General features: G+C 44.2%; 1 protein-coding gene across 1 annotated transcript in view; it reads right to left on the bottom strand.

Annotated features, from left to right (window-relative positions):
- Nucleotides 1–15,437, bottom strand: part of LOC101334311 (uncharacterized) — a 70,335-nt gene extending 54,898 nt beyond the window's left edge. The window contains exons 1-2 of the mRNA XM_033856035.2: nucleotides 14,304–15,437; nucleotides 4,903–4,984 (exon numbers count right to left, since the gene is read on the bottom strand). Of these exons, the coding sequence (XP_033711926.2) occupies nucleotides 4,949–4,984; nucleotides 14,304–15,437 (1,170 nt within the window). The 3' untranslated portion in view covers nucleotides 4,903–4,948. The remainder of the gene's footprint in view (nucleotides 1–4,902; nucleotides 4,985–14,303) is intronic.
- Nucleotides 15,438–19,054: the final 3,617 nt, after the last annotated feature.

Consider the following 19,054-nt stretch of genomic DNA (forward strand, 5'->3'; position numbering starts at 1 on the left):
GTTGGTGCAGCCACTGTGGAAAACAGTATGGAGGTTCCTCAGAAAACTAAAAATAGACCTACCATATGATCCAGCAATCCCACTCCTGGGCGTATATCCAGACCAAACTATAATTCAAAAAGACACATTCACCCTGATCTTCACAGCAGCAATATTCACAATAGCCAAGATATGGAAACAACCTAAATGTCCATCAACAGATGAATGGATAAAGACGATGTGGTACGTATATACAATGAAATACTACTCAGCCATAAAAAAAGAATGAAATAATGCCATTTGCAGCAGCAACATGGATGCAACTAGAGATTATCATACTAAGCAAAGTAAGTCAGAAAGAGAAAGACAAATACCATGATACCACTTATATGTGGAATCTAAAATATGACACAAATGAACCTATCTATGAAACAGAATCAGAGACATAGAGAATAGACTGGTGGCTGCCAAGGGGGAAGCAGGTGGGAGAGGGATGAACTGGGAGTTTGGGATTAGCAGATGCAAACTGGTATATATAGATTGGCTCAACAACAAGGTCCTACTATATAGCACAGGGAACTATATTCAATATCCTGTGATAAACCATAATGGAAAAGAATATGAAAAAGAATGTATATACATATGTATAACAGAGTCACTTTGCTGTACAGCAGTAATTAACACAACGCTGTAAACCAAGTATACTTCAATAAAAAATAAGTTAATTAAATTTTTAAAAAGATTAATTCCTTCAGAAGAACAAGTACTACACATTCACAAAAAAAGCACCCTTTGAAAGTTTAAATTTTTGAATTTCTTTGCCACTTCCTTAGTTTTGATCATCTTGGACAATATAGTTTTAATATTGACTTTTAAAAAGAATTGTGTTTCAGTGTTTGCTATCCTTAGAGAGACAGAAACAGATAAGTACAACTAAATACTTATTTTTCAAAAGTCTCAAAAGTATAAGGGAAATGAAAGTAATTATATCTTCAAATGATTTTGGGGTATGTTTCTAATTTCATACTTCTGATGCGATTGAAGATTAAAACTGTATTAAGACATTTGAGACATGCCGCATTGGTATTAAATGAATTTAATTTTGTGTAAAGTGGTAGAAATATTTTCTTCAGCAAACATACCTGTAGATATAAAATCACAACCATAAATCTACAAAAAAGCGAGCAACTGAACGAAATCTGATTGGTTATTTCCCTGCAGTATGGATCTGCTAATAATTTAATTTACTACTTGCTAACAGAAGCCAAAATTTAAATATACATATATATATATATGTGTGTGTATATATATATATATCTCTTCAATTTTAAATCATTCATATATATGAACAAGTATACATACACATATATAACAATTGTTCATATATATATAGATAGATAGACAGATAGATAGATATACAATTTAAATTAAAGAAAGTACATCTGGTGGCCTATTTTTTCCCCCCGATTCCTAAAGAACACCATATTCTATTCTAGGCAGTGGAATGTCAATCCACCTTAAGGGTGGTTCAATGAGCATATCTGAGAAACCACTGGTTTAGCCAATGATGTACTTATTGCGGGAGGCCCTAGTGCCACTGTCAAGAGCTTATCCACAGGAGAGATAAGAAGGTACTTGTTTGGTTTGTGAAAAGAAGGAGTAGTGAGGAATGGCAGGTAGCTGCAGGCTGATGACACGTGATGTCCATATATATGTAGAACCAACACGCCCATAATTGTACCCATTTTCCATACCCAAATCCAAAGCCTTTATATCATTAATCCCAGGCAAAAATGGTAAGATTCATGTGTGTTACTATCCCACGGCTTCAAGATGCCTATAAACTCATATGAGTATGTCTTAGTTTTATCAGTGGAGGACAAACCAGGCTTCTATCACCAAGCCCCATTCCATAACAGGAATTATGGAATTCCTGTATGTAACAGGACGGGTTACAAAAGCACCTAAGATCCCGTTGTCAGTACATGACGGAAATGAGTTCAAATCTAGCCTGTCTGACTTGTTCTTAATCACTAAGGTATGAAATTAAGCATGTTGCCCTTTGCCTGATTCTCCTTCTGAGGCCTGAATATTTCACTTAGCTGAGTGCAGAAGAGAGAAAATTCTCTCTCCTTGACCCAACTTGGCATCAATATCCAACTCCCCTTCTCAAAATGGGTTGCTTCAACGAGTAGCAATGAATGCCGGGTCGTGGACCAGTCACCTTGATGACTAAGAGTCAGACACTAGGGAAAGAAAATGCTCTGTGACAAACCTACCCTTGTACAGAAACAAGACAGAAATGGGGGGACAGGGCAGAAGATAATGGAATAAGGCATAGGAAAAATAGCACCTGGCATCGTGATAGTAATAATAATAATAGTAGTAGTAGTAGTAATAGTAATAATAATAGACTTTACTATGCTCTAGGCATTGTATTAAGTGCTTGGTGTAAGTGACTTCATTTTAACATTGAAAACAAGTCTATGGGGATGAAATATTATTAACATCATTTTATAGGCAGGAGTATTGAGGTTCAGGTAATCAGGTAAATTGCCCAAGCTCATATGGTTAGCAAGTGGAAAGCAGAGATTTGAACCAGCACCTACACTCCTAACCATTATGCTATAACCATTATGCTGAAGACATAAGAATTCCAATGGTCTTTCCCCATAACCCACTCCTGCACTCCAGACTTAAATAGTCCAAGATCAAGAGAGAGCAAGCTTGGAGTTGCCACACTTCAGTGAGTGTCAATCATTTCAAAACAGTGTATTTGCTAACAAGATGCAGTTCCTGTGATAATCTTCTCAACCAGGTATCAAGAAACAGGCAGCAAAGATTCAAGTAACAGTATGTTCCTACTTACGAGGAAGGTGGGACAGCATAGTTGACACTGGGCTTAACTGTTCTGGAAAACATGGTCCCAGTAGGCATACACGCTGGTACATTTTCCCCACCTACCAAATACAAAAGAAGTATTTCATTTCCATGTTGCTCTTCAAAGTTCCACCTCATTCGTGCCTGTCATTCATCCTCTGGCCTCTTCCTGTCTCCATTTCTGTACAGAAAGGTGCTGAGTCTCTGCTCTCGGATACGAAAAGGGTGTGTTAGGAGAGGGAGCCAAGGTACCTCAAAGTCTTTTTTTTTTTCATCTTAATTCTATTATGCCAACTCCACTGAACTTAATTAGAGTGAATACAGAATTACACAATTACCCTCTGTTCTATTCTTCAGATGTTATATTTTGATAAAATTTACGACATGCTGCTCTCCCCTTGAACACCAGATGAACACTAGAAATGGATGTGTGTTGACATAAAATCTGTTATAATTACAATTAAAGTATAGCTTACATAATGATAGTGTTAACATAAAATTACAGATGTGTAGAGACAACGTGGTCATGCATTTTTTAGTATAAGTACATGCTTAGACCAATATCTGTTAGCGGAATGAAGATGGAAGAGAATTTTGGTTAAGCCACAAAGGCTGTTTAAGGACTTGCAGATAGCTAAGGGGAACTCAAAGACCAGTAAGATAATATTTCCCCTGCCATGTTTTCAATTGCAAAGTGAAGGGAAGATGTGAAAGTAAGTACCCCTATGGAAATTACAAGACAAGTACATCTTTTTCCTTGAATACCTGGGTAAACGCTTAAATTCTAATGTATATCAGTGATGCAAATTTTCAACTGAGTTTGATAAATCATAAAATAATAATTATACATATATGTATATAAAACTGCATGGAACTAGACAGTTCAGAATTACTTCTAATTAAAGAGGTACCCTATGACAACTAACTTAAACCTTACAAAATATGGTTCCAAGTACCCTATCAGAGTGAAAAGTAGGAGACTGAAATGTTTATTGTAAATGTTTGTAGTCATGGTGTCTTAACTAAAACTACTGTGTCACAAATACTATTAAAATAATTGTGACATTTTATTCACTTTTACTGCAAACAACAAAACAAACTATAGGTATTTTTTCATTTCAGGTAATTATTTTAGCTAACAGTTATTAAATGTTTTGAGAAGACAGAGTGCTAACTGCATTACTTCATTTTATCTTTAAAACAGCGCTTCCATGTAATTATTCTTAATATCTCCATTGTATTAAAGTGTATCTCTAGTTTAGACCTTTCTTCAGAACTGCAGACTTGTGTATCCAACTGTGTACTCAGCATCTCTACTTGGACGTCACGAAAACATCTCAAATCTTATACCTCCAAAACTGGTCTTTAATCCCGCAAACATGCTCTACCCCAAACTTTTTCCATCTTAGGTGACAGTAACCACACCTTTCCAGTTCCCCAGGCCCTAAATCTCGAATTCACCCTTGACCCCCTCTTCCTTTCCATTCTTGCATTCAATCTACCACGAAATGCTGTCACAACCTTCCCAATGTGCCACTTCTGAGAATTACCAGCCGCTAGCAGCCTGGTGCAGGCCACCAACATAGACCTCGAGGATCCTGTAGTCGCCTCCCAAGATTCTCCCTGACTCCACTCTCTCCCCACATCCTCAAGACCACAGATAGAGTTATGCTTTTCAAACAAGAGACAGTTCATGCCACACCTCGGCTAAAATCCTGCCCCTGGCTGCCTACATTTAGAGTAAAAGACACAATGCATGTGATGGCCTCCCAGGACTTACACAATCCATCCCATCACATATCTGATCTCCAGTCCTCCTGCTGTCTCTTCCTCTCCACTGACTAAGTCAGCCAGGGTGGCCTCCTTGATATTCCTCCAAGCTGCCCGGCATATTTCTGCCTTAGAGTTTTGGGACTGGTTATTCTTGCTCCCAGGGAGTGGTCTCCCCATCATACATTCTGACAACTCCCTCACTTCAAGTCTTTGCTCAAATGTCAACTTATAAAATCCACCCTGACTACCCTATTTAAAATCAGAACCTACCTGTACACTCCTCCAGCACTCCCAACCCAAGCCTCTTCAGTGAGCTTCACATCCTTTTCCTTATCCCGTAGCGCCCATCAACCTGTGACAAAGCATAGAATGTATTTATAACATCCGTTTCCACACGAGAGTGTAAGGAGGGAGAAAGCATGCAAGAAGGAGCACGCAGGCAAAGGCTCTTGTCTAATTTATTCATTGATACGTCCAAGCATAGAGAACAGGAAGATGCTTGATAAACAGTCCTGAAAAAGATACAGATGAGGAAACTAGTAGTAAAGCTCAGAAAGTTTAAGCAACTTCCTCAAGGTTCTAGTGCTAGAAGAGGGTCACAGTAGAATTCACACTTGGGGATGTCTAACTTCAAATCTCTTAGCCTCTCTGCTATCTTTTTTTTTTTTTTTTTTCTTTGCGGTACGCGGGTCTCTCACTGCTGCGGCCTCTCCCGTTGCGGAGCACAGGCTCCGGACGCGCAGACTCAGCAGCCATGGCTCACAGGCCCAGCCGCTCCGCGGCATATGGGATCTTCCCGGACTGGGTCACGAACCCATGTCCCCTGCATCGGCAGGTGGACTCTCAACCACTGCGCCACTAGGGAAGCCCTTCTCTGCTATCTTAAGTCCATGCAATTCAGGATTTGTTTTAATCAGTGCCATGGAAATTCTCACTCTGTTCTCTGTCTAGATTTATATATATATTCTCCATTTAAACAAAGGAAACAGAAGAGGGGAATTCATCATGGGTTATTGCGGTAGTTTTACAGCAATTTTAGCAATAATGACATTTAGGTAATAGTGATATTTAATGATAGCATAATAATAATAAAATAATAGCTCTTAAATGTACTGAAGACGAATCGCATGCTAAACTCGGTGCTAAAATATTTCCATGTATAGTTTGTGCAAAATCCTTATGAATATTCTATCAGATGAGCTTTATGTGTAACTCCACCAGGCATACTTCTCTTATTCCGCTTTCAAAGATAAGGAAATTGATGAGAAGTGTGGTAACCATTTGATCAAGATGAGACTGGTAATAAGTTGTGAGTATGAATTTAAATTCAGGTCTAACTCCAGAATTTGATTCTCAATCCATACATGAAAATTCTGATAATTCCTTTGATAAGGGTATGTTCTCTCCTGGAAAACATCCCCCATTATGTCTGCCTGTGCTCATACCTTCAGAACACAGTCAAGTTTGAAACATGATAAAAATGTTTAAATAGTGTGCTTTAATAAATGGAAATATCTTCATCTAAACAATAACACAAAAAGGCAGGCTGAGCCCTTTGAAGTGGCTTCGTTGCTATCCTCCATCCAGAACAAGAGAAGGAATCAACAGCTGCAGAGTAAAGAAAGCATGAAACCCAGAGATGGAGGATTCTGTAAATGACCAATTACAAGACTATTAAGCCACACTTTCATAGCAAGAGGCAAAATATTCCATTAAACTGAAAATTCTTCTACCCCTCACTCCAAGGCCCACACACATTAATGCTGCATTTATTAGGATGTATTTCCTGTGCTCTATCAACTTGACTTTCAGCAACTGTATTAATACAGTCCTTTCGCTTTGCACATATATCTGAATGATGGATTCCATTACTGGAGTTTTGTAGAAAGAGTGGAGTGAATGAAGTAAAGTTTGGGAAGAGCCATCATAATCCATAATGATGGGCACTGAATCAGGACAAGAAGAAACCTCTCTTCTCATTTATTTGAATGAAAATTCTACTATATATTTATTGCCTCTGTACAGGGCCATCTGTTGAATAATGGAAAACAAGCATCTTTCATTTGCAGGTAGGATTTGTGTGCTCAAGTTTCGATGGGCCTGCAGAATTAATCTTGTTTTAGAAATGAAATAAAATGTAATTTCTTACAGTAAGTAGATGTGGTTAAGCAACTGGCAACTTTGATGTCTTTAAATCACTGCAGTTTCAGGGTAGGCAAATCTATAATTATTTCAAGCACTTCTTTACTGGTGCAACAATTGAGCAGTGTACATAGTGGTCAACAACCTGGGCATTGTCAGACGACTCTAAGTTTGAATCTAGACTTTGCCACTCACCAGCTATGTGACTTTCAGCTATGAGAAGCACTTTCTTCAGCTTTACAGTGTGGATTATTATATGCCCTTTGCAGAACTACTGTAAGAACTAAATGTATATGGGCACAGTGGCTCATAGTAAGGGCTCAAATTAGTACTGTGGTCACTACTAGTAGTATTGAAAAGAAATTATAACTTCTATTCTCATAAAGTGGGATATGTGTCCCTTTATCATTGTAATTTCATATCATTTTACTTTTGACCTTATAATTTAATAGCTTGATCCAAGAAACATTTAGCAGTAAATATAATTGAAAGAAGATTACCTGTCAAACATGAAATACTGTAGTATCAAGTGTGCTGGCACAATACTCTTCTCAGATAATTAACCTGTAAAAATATGTTATTGTCTTCTTTTTAATTAAGCACATTGAACATATATATTTACTGTGCCAATTGGCGAGAGGTCCATTAATTAATCAGTCTAACTATATGTTGCACAAACGTCTTCTAAACATAATCGTATATGTATTTTATTTGTTGGGAAAATGTGTTTGAGATTGTTCTTTTCTGCCTATTTAAAGTAAAAGAGGGTGAGAAGTAGAGTTAGGCTTAATGTACTTTGTACTCCATTATGCCATGAAAATGCTTCTGTGCCCTGGAGACAACAACACAAGATTTGCTTTAATGACAAGAATCAAGTATGTTCTAAAGCTTCCAGGTAGGAGGCGTAGAGGTTGCAGTTTATATCAGAAGTATTTGCTCTCTCTCTCAACTGCGTCTAGATGGGAAAGATGCGGTCACAAATGCTTCAAGGTGATACAGTAAATGTTGGAAAGAGGCGGGTAGGAGGCAGAGTTTTGAATATCTCAAACCTGAGCTAGAAGGATTTTATTTAAAGAAAATAGAGGATATTACTTTTCACTTAAGGAATGCCAGTCAGCAAACCTGACATTAATGTAGGAAATTAGCTCTTTCAGCTATGATGCTTTCAAATGCACATTACTGAAAACAAATTCAAAATAGTCAAAGGAAATTTAAAAACAAAAACCAAACAACAACAACCTCAACAAACAAGTACTAGAAATTCAGGGATGCAGCCATATTCAGATACAGTTGGATCTGGAAGTTCCAGAGTATCAGCAGGGTTCCAGCTCTCTCTCCATCGCTCAGCCCTGCTTACCTCTGCAAGACTTTATTTTACAGAAAGTCTCTTCTTGTGCTGGATGGTCACTGGGAGTCCCAGAGTCATATCTCCCCAGCTTAGAAATTCCAGAGAGAAAAGACAATTCTTCCATTTTTCTCTGAGACAAAAGTCCTGGGGAGGAGTCTGATAGCCTTAGCCGAGGTCAGATGCCTACCCATGAGCCAATCACCTGCTTTACTGGAGTTCAGTCCCTGGGCGACTCATCCCCGGGCCCGTGAGGAGGCAGGATGGCATTATCTGGCAGTTCTCCAAGAAAAGCCTGCTGTTTTTGTAAGATGAAAGGGGAGAGGACATGGATAATGAAACCTGTATCTGCTTCTGTAAAATCCACAGAATCTTACTCCCTGCCCTGTGTCGATGACCATGCAGTAAGCTGACCCAGGAGGTCATTTTTCCCACAACAGTCTTTATATATATGACTAAGGAACACACTGGTAAAAGAATATGGGAGAAAGTCTGAGTATGACAAGTCAGCTAGACTGATATTAACTAAAAAAGCTGTGTGAAAATATCCTTAAAAAGTTGCCCCCAACTCACTCAAAGTCCAAAGTTGGAGCTGGAAATACAATGTCATGGAGTTTGGGTAAGAACAGGTTTTCTCCAAGCTGAACTATGACACAGAGATTAGAGACTTCTAGAAACTATACTTTTTCAAAGAAAAAACATCACATGAGAAAAATGAGGCCTAGAAAAATTAAATGACTTAAGCTAATTAATGGCAGGACTGAGACTAGAGTATACTTTGTGTAATTGGCTATAGTCTTTTTTTTGTTTTGTTTTGTTTTTGTTATCACTTCAGAACGAGACAAACTTAAAGAAAGGAAACACAACCAAAACTCAGTGGTTGGAAAAGAGATGGATGTGAACGCCCACTTGTTTCTTACGTATAAAGTTACCCTTCGCAGTGTTTTGGAGGAGAAAACGCTGGCTCTTCCCAACGTCGGTTACATACACAAAGATTCCAAAGACAAGGCAAGTGCTTTGCCAACAAAGTAACTAGAACCAGCTCAGGCTTCCCCGCGCCGGGTCCTACGTTCCACGGTCAGAACCACCAACTGTATCCCCCCGGGTAACAAGGTGATTCAGAAAAGCTGGCGCCTTCAGAGAAGGGAGAAAACTTAGCCGGGAAGAGAGGAGAAAACTTGCTCAGCTTCTTGCTGGGGTCTGAAACGATCCCAATAGAGTCCTTAAACCCCTCAGGTTTCCCCAGTCAAGCACCTTCGCCTCCAACCTGGGCCACCCCAGATCTGACTATCAGACGACAGAAGTCTGCGGACGCACGGAGAGCTGACCACCCCACGAGAGGGACCTACGCGCGGCCGCGCCCACTCACCCGCCGCTCCCCGGGAGACGGGAGACCAGCCCGGGGTCCAAGTCCTGGGCGTGGCAGACTCGCCCCTCTCCGGGCCCGGCTCCAGCTCACCGCGGCGCGGCCCGCCGGGGCGCCGCCATCTTGACCACAAAGGGGGCCTCGCGCCGGAGGCCCCTGAGCGGGCGCCCTGAGCGGAGCCGCAGCGCCGGGTAGGCCCAGGTCGGCGCCCTACGTCCCCCGCGCGCTCGCGCCCCGTCCACGAGCGACGAGAGTCCCGCACGCAGCGCCCGACCCAGGCTTCCGCGGAACCGGCGCCCCGCGCAGCCCGCACCGCGGCTCAGGCGGCGCCGAGGGCGGCCCGGGCGGAAGAGCGGGCGCGGGGCACGCGCTCGGTAACCTGGCAACGCGGAGCAACCCGGCGTCTCCGGCGAACCCCAGCGCTCCACCACGAGGAAGCACCGACCCCCCGCACCCGCCGCCCAGCCCGCGCCGCCCCTCGGTCGCTCCGCCCGCCGCTGCCCGCTGGCTATGGTCTTTTAAATCCATGATACAACGTCTATATGTAACAAATCTGTTAAACCCTAAATGTTTATGATATTCAAGTAATCCATTATCTGAATTATTCTTGAAGATAAAACATCCAAAGACTTCTTAATTGTATGGGTATACATACATAAAATACACGTGGAGGTAACTTCAAATATAGTATGTGCCTGTCTCTATTCCTTCCCTCTCCGCTCTTTTAAAAAATGCCCCTTTAAAAATTGCCCACTCACCATCTGTTAGGTAAATTTGCTGAAACACAGTAAATGTGGAGACAGAAATTGTTATAGAGACTATTCCAAATGGCACTGACACCTGTATTTATGAAATTTTTAAAAGGGTAAGTTAGAGTTGTTTTTTTTTTTAAAAAAAATCCCACTATAGTAACACCACATCATCCTAGGTGCCCAGTTCTATCCAATTACATAAGATGGAGAAAGAGAGAGAGAGCGAGAGATAGAAACAGAGAGAGAGAGAGAGAGAGGGGAGAAAGAGAAAGAAGAAAGGAAGAAAACCAAGTACTTAGGTATAAAATGTTGCTCCCAAAGTTTGAGATTATACTCAAGCATCAATGAACAGAAGGAAAACACTTACAAATTTACAAATGTATTTCATTTATGGTATGAGGGACACAGGTTTAGATTTGCAACACGCTCCCACAAGGGTGAAATTGACCACTTTTTTCTATCTAGTTGCTCTTGAGAGAACAAAACAATTGAAACAGATGCCATTCAATTCCAAGTCTATAGCTTAGACCATGTCACTGCACATGAAATATTGTTCATTCAGAGTCAGTACATAGCAAGAGTAATTTATACTCTCAGAGTGTTTGCTCTCAAGTCAATAGCAGAGAAGCCTTGAATAAAAACGTTCCCATTACTTTCCATTGTAATATATCTTACTTATAGCCGATGAAACAGTGGTCAGAGGAGATTTATTCTTTGGACACCATATTATATAATCTCTCCACTTTAAGCCATCCCCCACTCGGCGATTATTTTTTAAATATGTTACTCGTAGTCAATATTAATTTACATTTAATCTTTCTTAGCATTAGGAGAGTATTATTTTGTACAGGCTCAGAAACAAATCTCCCGAAATTCCTCCCTGATGCTCCCTTCAGGCTGAAAATGCATTGCAGGGTGGCTGCAGTGACTTAATTCTAGTTGGCAGAGCCCTGGCCACACACTAATTTCATTAGCCTCAAACTCCTGGATTTGAAAGATCCACTGAATATGATTCCTGCCCTCTGACATGTCACTTACTAACCAATTCAGTGTGCATACAGAGGAGAGAAAGGACTTGCTCAGCTCTGGCCCACCGGCAGGCAGATGAGAATTCCCAGTCAGAGACACTGTTTACATCTGAGTGGTCATTCTTGCCCGGGTCCTCATTTTCAGGAAGGAAGTTCAATCCAGGCTTTGCCGGCAGCTGCAACATTTGTTACATCCATTACTAGCTCCTTGTTCCTTCCTGCCCCCCAGTGCTTAGCATCCCCCATTTCAGTCACTAAGTCTTCCTTCCCCCAGCCTAGAAGCTTACCTCACCATAAATTTTTATCTCAAATGATAGGTTTGGCACATTCCCCACAGCAACCCACAGGGACTGGGGAAAAGAAAACTCAAATCTCTGGAGAGCTAAGAATTCAACCATTTAGAGGAGTTTCTTTTATACAAGACAGTCTTCATTGAGCTGAACCCTGCAATCCCAGAGAAGATTCACCTACCCGTTCTTTTCCTCTTTCCCTAAAGTGACTGTGTCTTTGAACAATGGGTCTGTGTCCCACTATTCTCTCTATTCATTTTGCAGGTTTACAGAGGCTGGGAAACTGGGGACTGGACTTACATGCCAGGAGCTTCTAAGATCACACGCAAAAATAAGGCTACTGGAAGAGATTGTGGGAATCTATCTCTGTATATTTGAACATGGGCAGTGGTTAACCAGGATGCTCACACCAAGCTTATATCCAGCTTGCAGCACAAGCTACAAGTTGGTGCATCCCTCCTACTACCAGCCTCTTCTCAATAAATGCAGGTGAAAACTGGGGACTCTTTTCCCTCAGCTGTTCAATCCAACATTAATAGCGGCAATTTGCAAATTAGAGGAAAATGACAGTGTTTTCTCTGAATGGTTTTGGTCCCAACGCACACTGCTAATGCTGGCATTCAGTTCCTTTCCTTCCCAGCCCAGGGAACGGGGGAACTAAGCATAAGGCAAGCGTTCTCTTTTCTTGCAAGTGCCTCAGATCCACACACCAGAGAAGGAATCAGCTCCCCCTGGAATCTTTTTCAGCAAACACAACCTTCAGCCTAGTCTGCAAGCTCTCTCTTGACTTTAAGATTTCACTCTTTTTTCGACAGGCAGGCCCATCTGCAAGCTCCCAAGCTCCAAGTGAAGGCACCAAAATAATTTTAAAAATGTCAAACAGCAAATGTGCCTTCAACCCCCAGAGGTCCAGTAAAAATACTGTGAGTTGCCCCTGTGGTTCTCAGGTGACCTCTGGCCTCATCCTCCCTGCAGCGCTGCCTCCTCAGGTTCTCTAGTTTAAGCTCAGAGGTAAAGGAAGTGCTTCTGGGTTTTGCTTACAACAACCCAGGCTCTTCCTGAAAGCATTACCTCAAAGTGAAGGCTGCCTAGAAGCACTTTTGGCCTTGCAAACATCTAGAGGTGGCATACTCAACAGGTGCTAGGGATGCTCAGAGGCTCAGAGGGGCCATACCAGGCTGCAGCTTTAGACAGGCACCCCTCCTTCTGGCACAAACACAAACTTCATAGCCCTGGGTGCTGATGTAGTGACAGCTTGAATCTCACAAGGAGTCCCCTCCAGAAACCCAACATGCTTCAGGAAAGGCACTTGAGAGGGAGCCGACTTTTTAGCTATGGGGAGCATAAGGGTCAGCCAGAACATCTGGAGAAGGGACTAACTGAGCTTGGGTCCTACCAGGCAGGGAGAGAGCTGCGCCTTAGGAAAGGATCACTTCAAGACAGAGATGAACAAAAAACTTGGAGATAGGGGTAGAGAAGGAAAAGAGAGGCAGAAATTGAAAGGGAGAACATAAAAACAGGGAGACAAAAAAAAAAAAAAAGCAGGGAGAAAGACACAAGGAGAGAGACACACAGGAAGAAAGACAGAGAAACAAGAGAACCCATAGTCACGCAGACCCTGAAACTCAATTTCTTCATCCAGAAGCCATCCATCTATACCCAGGGCGGCACGGGAGCCGTGGCGCCGAGGCTGCGGGAGCAGGCTGTGAGAGAGCACTGCAGCACCGCCCACCGCTCAGCGGGCCCGATCCGCCGTCCTCGCATCTTCCGCCGTTGCCCGCCTGCACCCGGAGCTAGAGGACCGCCCGGCCTTGCTCAGCGCACCCTACTGCCTCCCTCCAGGCGCCTTCTTGTCTGGCTCTGAGAATCGTCCTCAAAACCCAGGACTGGGGTTGGGGGCTGCGTTAGGGAGGTCGTGGGAAAGGATGGGCACAGGGTGGGTGCAGAAAAAGCGACTGTGTTTCGCAGTTAGCATGAGCTCACCTCCGGGCTCTGAGCTGGCAGGAGTAGAAAGCTGATCGCCCGGCTCCTGCCAGTGGCCGGATCGCAAAGGCAGTTTAGACGGTGCAAACAACTGCCCAGAGCAAATCACCTGGGGGCACGTCTGCCGGTGGCTTCTCCCCGCTTGAGGACAGTCCCCACGCCTTCCGCCCCATGCCCTCGCAGAGAGAGGTTACAGGTCGGGAAATCCAACCCGAGCGAAATGGGCAATTCACGTCCAAATGTAGGTGAAGACCTAGCCTTCGGTTTAAGAACTGCCTCCCTAAGCTCTTCTCGAAATTTTCCAAGGGAGCTGCAGCTTGTCGGGCGGCTTGGGGCAGGGAAGCTGGGGAGTTGAGAAATGCCTAGTTTCTAGGCGTCTTCTCATCTTTCATATTCCTTGCGCCTAAGTGGCTCTCACAGGAGCCCGGCACTTTTACAAGCCTGTTTTGGAACCATATTTCACTCGAATGCAAACCCATTTAAATCATCGCCTTGTTTTTCGGAGACTGTTTCTTGTCAATGGGGCCATAAATCCAGAATGTCAAGCCGGATGGAGTGGAGCGCGGACAGGGGAGAGATGGAAGGGAAATGAATCAAGCAGGGAAAGTACCTCCTCGGGTGAGGTGGGAGGGATTCGGCAGGATCTCCAGGGTGGAAATGAGCGAAGGCCGACCAGACCCCGCACCCCTGGAGTCCAAGCCAGCCTTCAGGATAAAGAGCGCGGGGAGCTACGGCGCGCTCTGCCCCGGAGGGAGCGCCCCCTACCTGGAAAAGCCTCAGGATGTTGGCTACCATGATGGAGACCGAACTCCCCGAAGCCCCAATCACTCCAACTACTTTCTCGGGCTTGACGAAAACCGGAGGCTCGCCGTTGGTGCAGCGCACTTCGGAGGTGTCCTTCTGGATGAGCGCCTGGACGAAAGTGAGCGACTGTTCGAGCGCATAAGTGTCCCTGGAACAAGTGTCCAGGATCCGCGCTCCCAGCGTCACGTTGGGCAGCGGGTTGGGATCGCTGTTGATCTGGTCCAGGGCGTAGAGCATCGCTTCCAGCCTGTGGATCCCGTTCTCCCTCTTGATGTCGCCGCAGGGCACTCCGCTGGGACCCTTCGCGTGCACCGGGAACAGCCCCCCGAGGGTGACGTCCCCCTCGATCCGAATGGAGTGCGGGGCGTACATCTCCTGGCCGCGCGCCGCCGCCGCCAGCACGCACAGGAGCACCTCCAGCACGCAGCAGGGAAACTTCATCAAAGTCAGGGCGCGGAGCAGCTTCCCCAGCTGGACCATGCTGCTCCCGCGGCTGCGGTGGTGGCGGCGGCACTCGAGGGGACGGTGGCGGGCTCGCCGGAGTCCTGGCCCCTTGGGGTGAGCTCCTCCGGGGAAGCCCAGGGTCTCCTGCGGGCGAGGAGGGTAGGGGCGCCCGGGGAAGGGCAGCCGGCGAGGGTGGGGGGTCCCGCGGCGCCTGCCAGCTTGGGGCGCAGTGCGCTCTTGGGTTCCCCGGCCAGCGCGCCGCGCTCGAGCTCGCGCTCGGTGGCTTGCAGCTCGAGCTCTCCAACAGCCCAGCACTGGGGAGAGAGCGAGGATGGCTATCGCTTTAAATGCGCGTTCGGCTCCCTCTCCTCCTCCGCCCACTCCCTCCCACCCTCGCTCGCTCTCAGGCTCTCCCCACCCTTCCCAGCGCCCACCCTCCCCACGGTTTTGCATCATCACGCAGGGAGGGGCTGCGTGCTGAGGTAAGGGGGGAGGGAATGGGTGGGCGGCTGTGGGGGGGGAGTACCTCCGATTGGGAGTTTCGAGGTCCCCAGGGAATCTGGGGATTGCAGGCCGCAGGCGAAGGCTGAGCTCCTGCTTCGGTCTCACTGTAGCAGCCGCTCGCTCGCCCGCCTGCACCCACACGCACATTCTAGGCACAGGGTGGCATCAGCCCCGGACAGGGCGGTTCTAGCTGGGGCTGACTGCTTCCAACCCTGAGGTCCGGAGCCGGGGCTGTCAGCGCCGGGAGAATGCGAGGTAGTCGAAGGTGATGCCGCCAAGCATGAAGGGTAGTAGGGAGACTCCAGTCTCTACTGCTAATTCGTCTGTGCCAGTTTTTCCTAAGAAAAACACACATACACACAGGGGCCTGATTTATGACCTAAAGAACCTTTACGCAGAGACTTCTCCGGGGCCAGGCACTGGGCTAGCCTGTAGGGAAAGACGCCAACAAGAAATGCTGGGAATGGAAATGCATCTTTGGTCTTCAGGGGTTACTGTGGGCGGAGCCGGAGGAAGTAACCCTGGTCTCCAGTAAATGTGTGGCGGATTCGCTCCTTTTCTTCCTTTCATCGCAAGAGATGAAACAACTGAGAACTCTGCAGAGCGCACTTTCTTCTCTGGCGCTGACACGTGTAAGGCTCCCTCCTACCCATTTCCAGAGATGCTTTTGGGCTGATGTCAGGTTTCCTCGGGCAGGAAATAGCAAGAAAGAGGTGACAGTAGGAGGAGCAGACAGAAATCTCCCCATCGATCCAGTGATCCAGTGATCCATTCTTTTTTGTTTTTTTCTGGCTGAAGATTTGGGGGGTTTGGAGAGTGGAATCAGGATGCCAGAGCAGGTTGTAGTGCAGTTAGGAAGCTGTTTTTCAAAGGTGTCCCCTCCTGCAGGTCCAGCCCAAACTTGGCCCATTAAAGCAACAAGTGGCCCTAGTTCCTACACAAAGAAGGGCAATGTATCTGCCCTTGGTGCCCATGTGTACTGCTTATGGTGGTCTCTACTCTTGCTGAGCCTTTCTGTTGGAGTGCAGCAAAACTGTCTTATACAGAATTGAGGGCGCAGAGAAAACCAAAACAAGACTATACTTTCTGTTGTAATGTTAGTGTACTAAAGAAAAATGTCCTTGCACATAAACAAAACAACACACACACACACACACCTAAAAAGTCAGAAGTTGGGAAGTTGGTTGTCTCTTCCACCAACCACCTGTATGACCTTGGCACTTCTGTTCCTGTGCCTGAGTTTTACTTTGCCCATCTGTAAAATGATGACATTGAATTGAATGTTTTACAGGTTAACTTTTAACTTTCAAATCCTCTGTTGAAATAGGCCATGCACCTTTGGCCATGGTGTTCTTTTTAGACCAATATCCTTTGTTGCTTTATGTGTAGGGCACCCGTTTTTTGATACCCAAACAACACTTCAAACATTTCCTGGTACAGAGGATTTTATTTTTTTTCTTGTTGACCACCCATTTATCTTCCTTCTAGGGAGAGTCCAGTCCATCATTTTCTTTTCAGACATGCCCCTCCTCCAGGTTTCAATGCTTAAGGTTTGAGGAGGAAAAAAACCTTCTGGCTACAGTGTTCAGGGAAGGGAATAGAGGCTAACAAGAGTTATGCCGGGCTAATCCCTGGACTTCTGCTGGAGTAACGAGGGTGATGACATAGGGTTACCACTGTCCAATAGACAATCCGTGCCGGAGTTAAAAGAAAAAGGAGCCTCCTTCCTCTAAATGCTTTATGTATATCTTTTGGACAATGTTACACTATTTGATTTTGTAAAAACATACCATTTTACTGCCATGTTCAAGAAAAGTGATGTAAAAACTATGCGAAGCTACCCCTGTATACAATGTGATCATCCGTCACTCATAGATGTGATGCCCTGCTATATAAGTGCACACCTTGTGCAACCTTATGCTGTGATGCGCCCGCCCCTTCCAGCCAGCCCTGCGTATAAGCCCGCAGCTGTGCCAGAAACTCCCACATAAACAGGGAAATATTTCAATCCCTTAATGAGAGATACCAGAGAGGAGAAAAGGCAGAGAGAAGGGGTGGGGAAGAGAGAAAGGGACCTGGTTAAAACATGTGAACTCCTGGATCCACATGTGCCTGAAAGAGTGCCTCTTTTTTTTCAATTATATAGTATTTTATTTCTGTTGTTTGAAGTCAAAATATCCTCTTGTAACTCACCTATTCTGCTATTCAATACATTGGATCAAAAAGGCTGGAACAAGTGAAATAGATATCCTGTTAAGGCAGCATTAGCTAATTTGGAAAGGGGGAAAGAAGCAAAGCAATAGAAAGGCATCCTTGGGAACACAAATACTGTGATCCTAGTATTTAGGCATCAGTACCTCAGGCTATATTTGATAGAGACTGTATCCTTATTTAGTTTTTAATTTAAGGCTATTTAGTAGGCACTTGGTGCCAAAAAATATATTTGAAGAGCTGTGTTACAAGTAATAACACTTGATTTTTCACCTGCCCATGTGAAGATCTATGTTCTCCTCTTCCATTTCCAGGTCACAGCTTGCAATTGCTCAACAAATAGTTCTTGGCTGACTGTTGAATGTTGCCTTATTCTGTGTTCTCTCTTTGCTCTACTCATTCTCCCCAAACATCTGGCAGCAATCATTATCTTCTTTTTGTTGCAGTCATCTGTGTGCATGTTTTATTTCCCTTGCTAAGCTGGAAGATCCTTGAGGGTAAGGGGCTAGGTATTATAAGGGGCTAGGTATTATTTATCTTTTTACCTCGGACAATGTTCAGAATGGTGTTTTGTACCTAAGAAGCACTCATGTGTTGAATGAATCAGAATTGGTTTGCCATTCCCCACTGCCTTTATCTCACAATAACAGAAACATAAAGTGGGCAGAGCAGAAACGACGGCAAATAAATTGTCCTCTTAGTCGCAGAATGCAGTTTCTAGAACTTAAAGAATAATTAGTAGATTTTGAAATAATTTTGTTTTACAAAAATTTCATAAGATTGAAATACTCTAACCTTAAAGCTCTCGATCAACTCTAAAGGAGGGCTTTAATTGGCTCTTCCTGAGTCAAGTGTTTATTCCTGGGCCGATAACTGGGGCCATTGTCATAATAGAAAGTGTGATTTGTTACCAGAGAAAGAGGAAAGTGATGCTGGGCTTGCAAGATATTTATATCTTCAGCCAGAGTGCATAGGATCTGGAACTTAATTGGTGACGCAGTATTTGTTTGAGATTATATGAATGAAAAATCTTTGTGTAAGAGTGATTAATCTAAAACTTGGCCAGTCATTGTCCTAGTGTCATATTAAATTGCAGGAGAATCTAGTTTTAGGCACAAAGATCATAAATATAAAATGTGTTCCCAGCCTTGGTTCTGTGTAGTCAGTAATCTATACTCACCCTGTCATTAATAAAAATGAAAGTTAAGGACTCAGTCCTAACTTATATGCTTAGCATTGTATTTTGTTAACCACCTCAGTTTTATTTTCTTTGTTCTCCCCTGTCCATCATCTTCTGCAGAAAATAATGTCTCCACTTTCAATTCCCTGTCTATTTAAATGCAATTTGTAATTTGTAAAGTTGTCCTCCTTAAGGGCTGCTGCTTCTGCCACAATAATGTACTCTGGCCATTATTATACTCTTCTATTATACTCTTTCATGTAGGTCTCCATCCATAGGTTTTGTTTTCATAGCTTTTTTTTGTTTTTGGCGATATGCGGGCCTCTCACTGTTGTGGCCTCTCCCGACGCGGAGCACAGGCTCCGGACGCGCA

The sequence above is a fragment of the Tursiops truncatus genome, chromosome 1, assembly GCF_011762595.2.
Source record: "Tursiops truncatus isolate mTurTru1 chromosome 1, mTurTru1.mat.Y, whole genome shotgun sequence".
Taxonomy (NCBI): Eukaryota; Metazoa; Chordata; class Mammalia; order Artiodactyla; family Delphinidae; genus Tursiops; species Tursiops truncatus.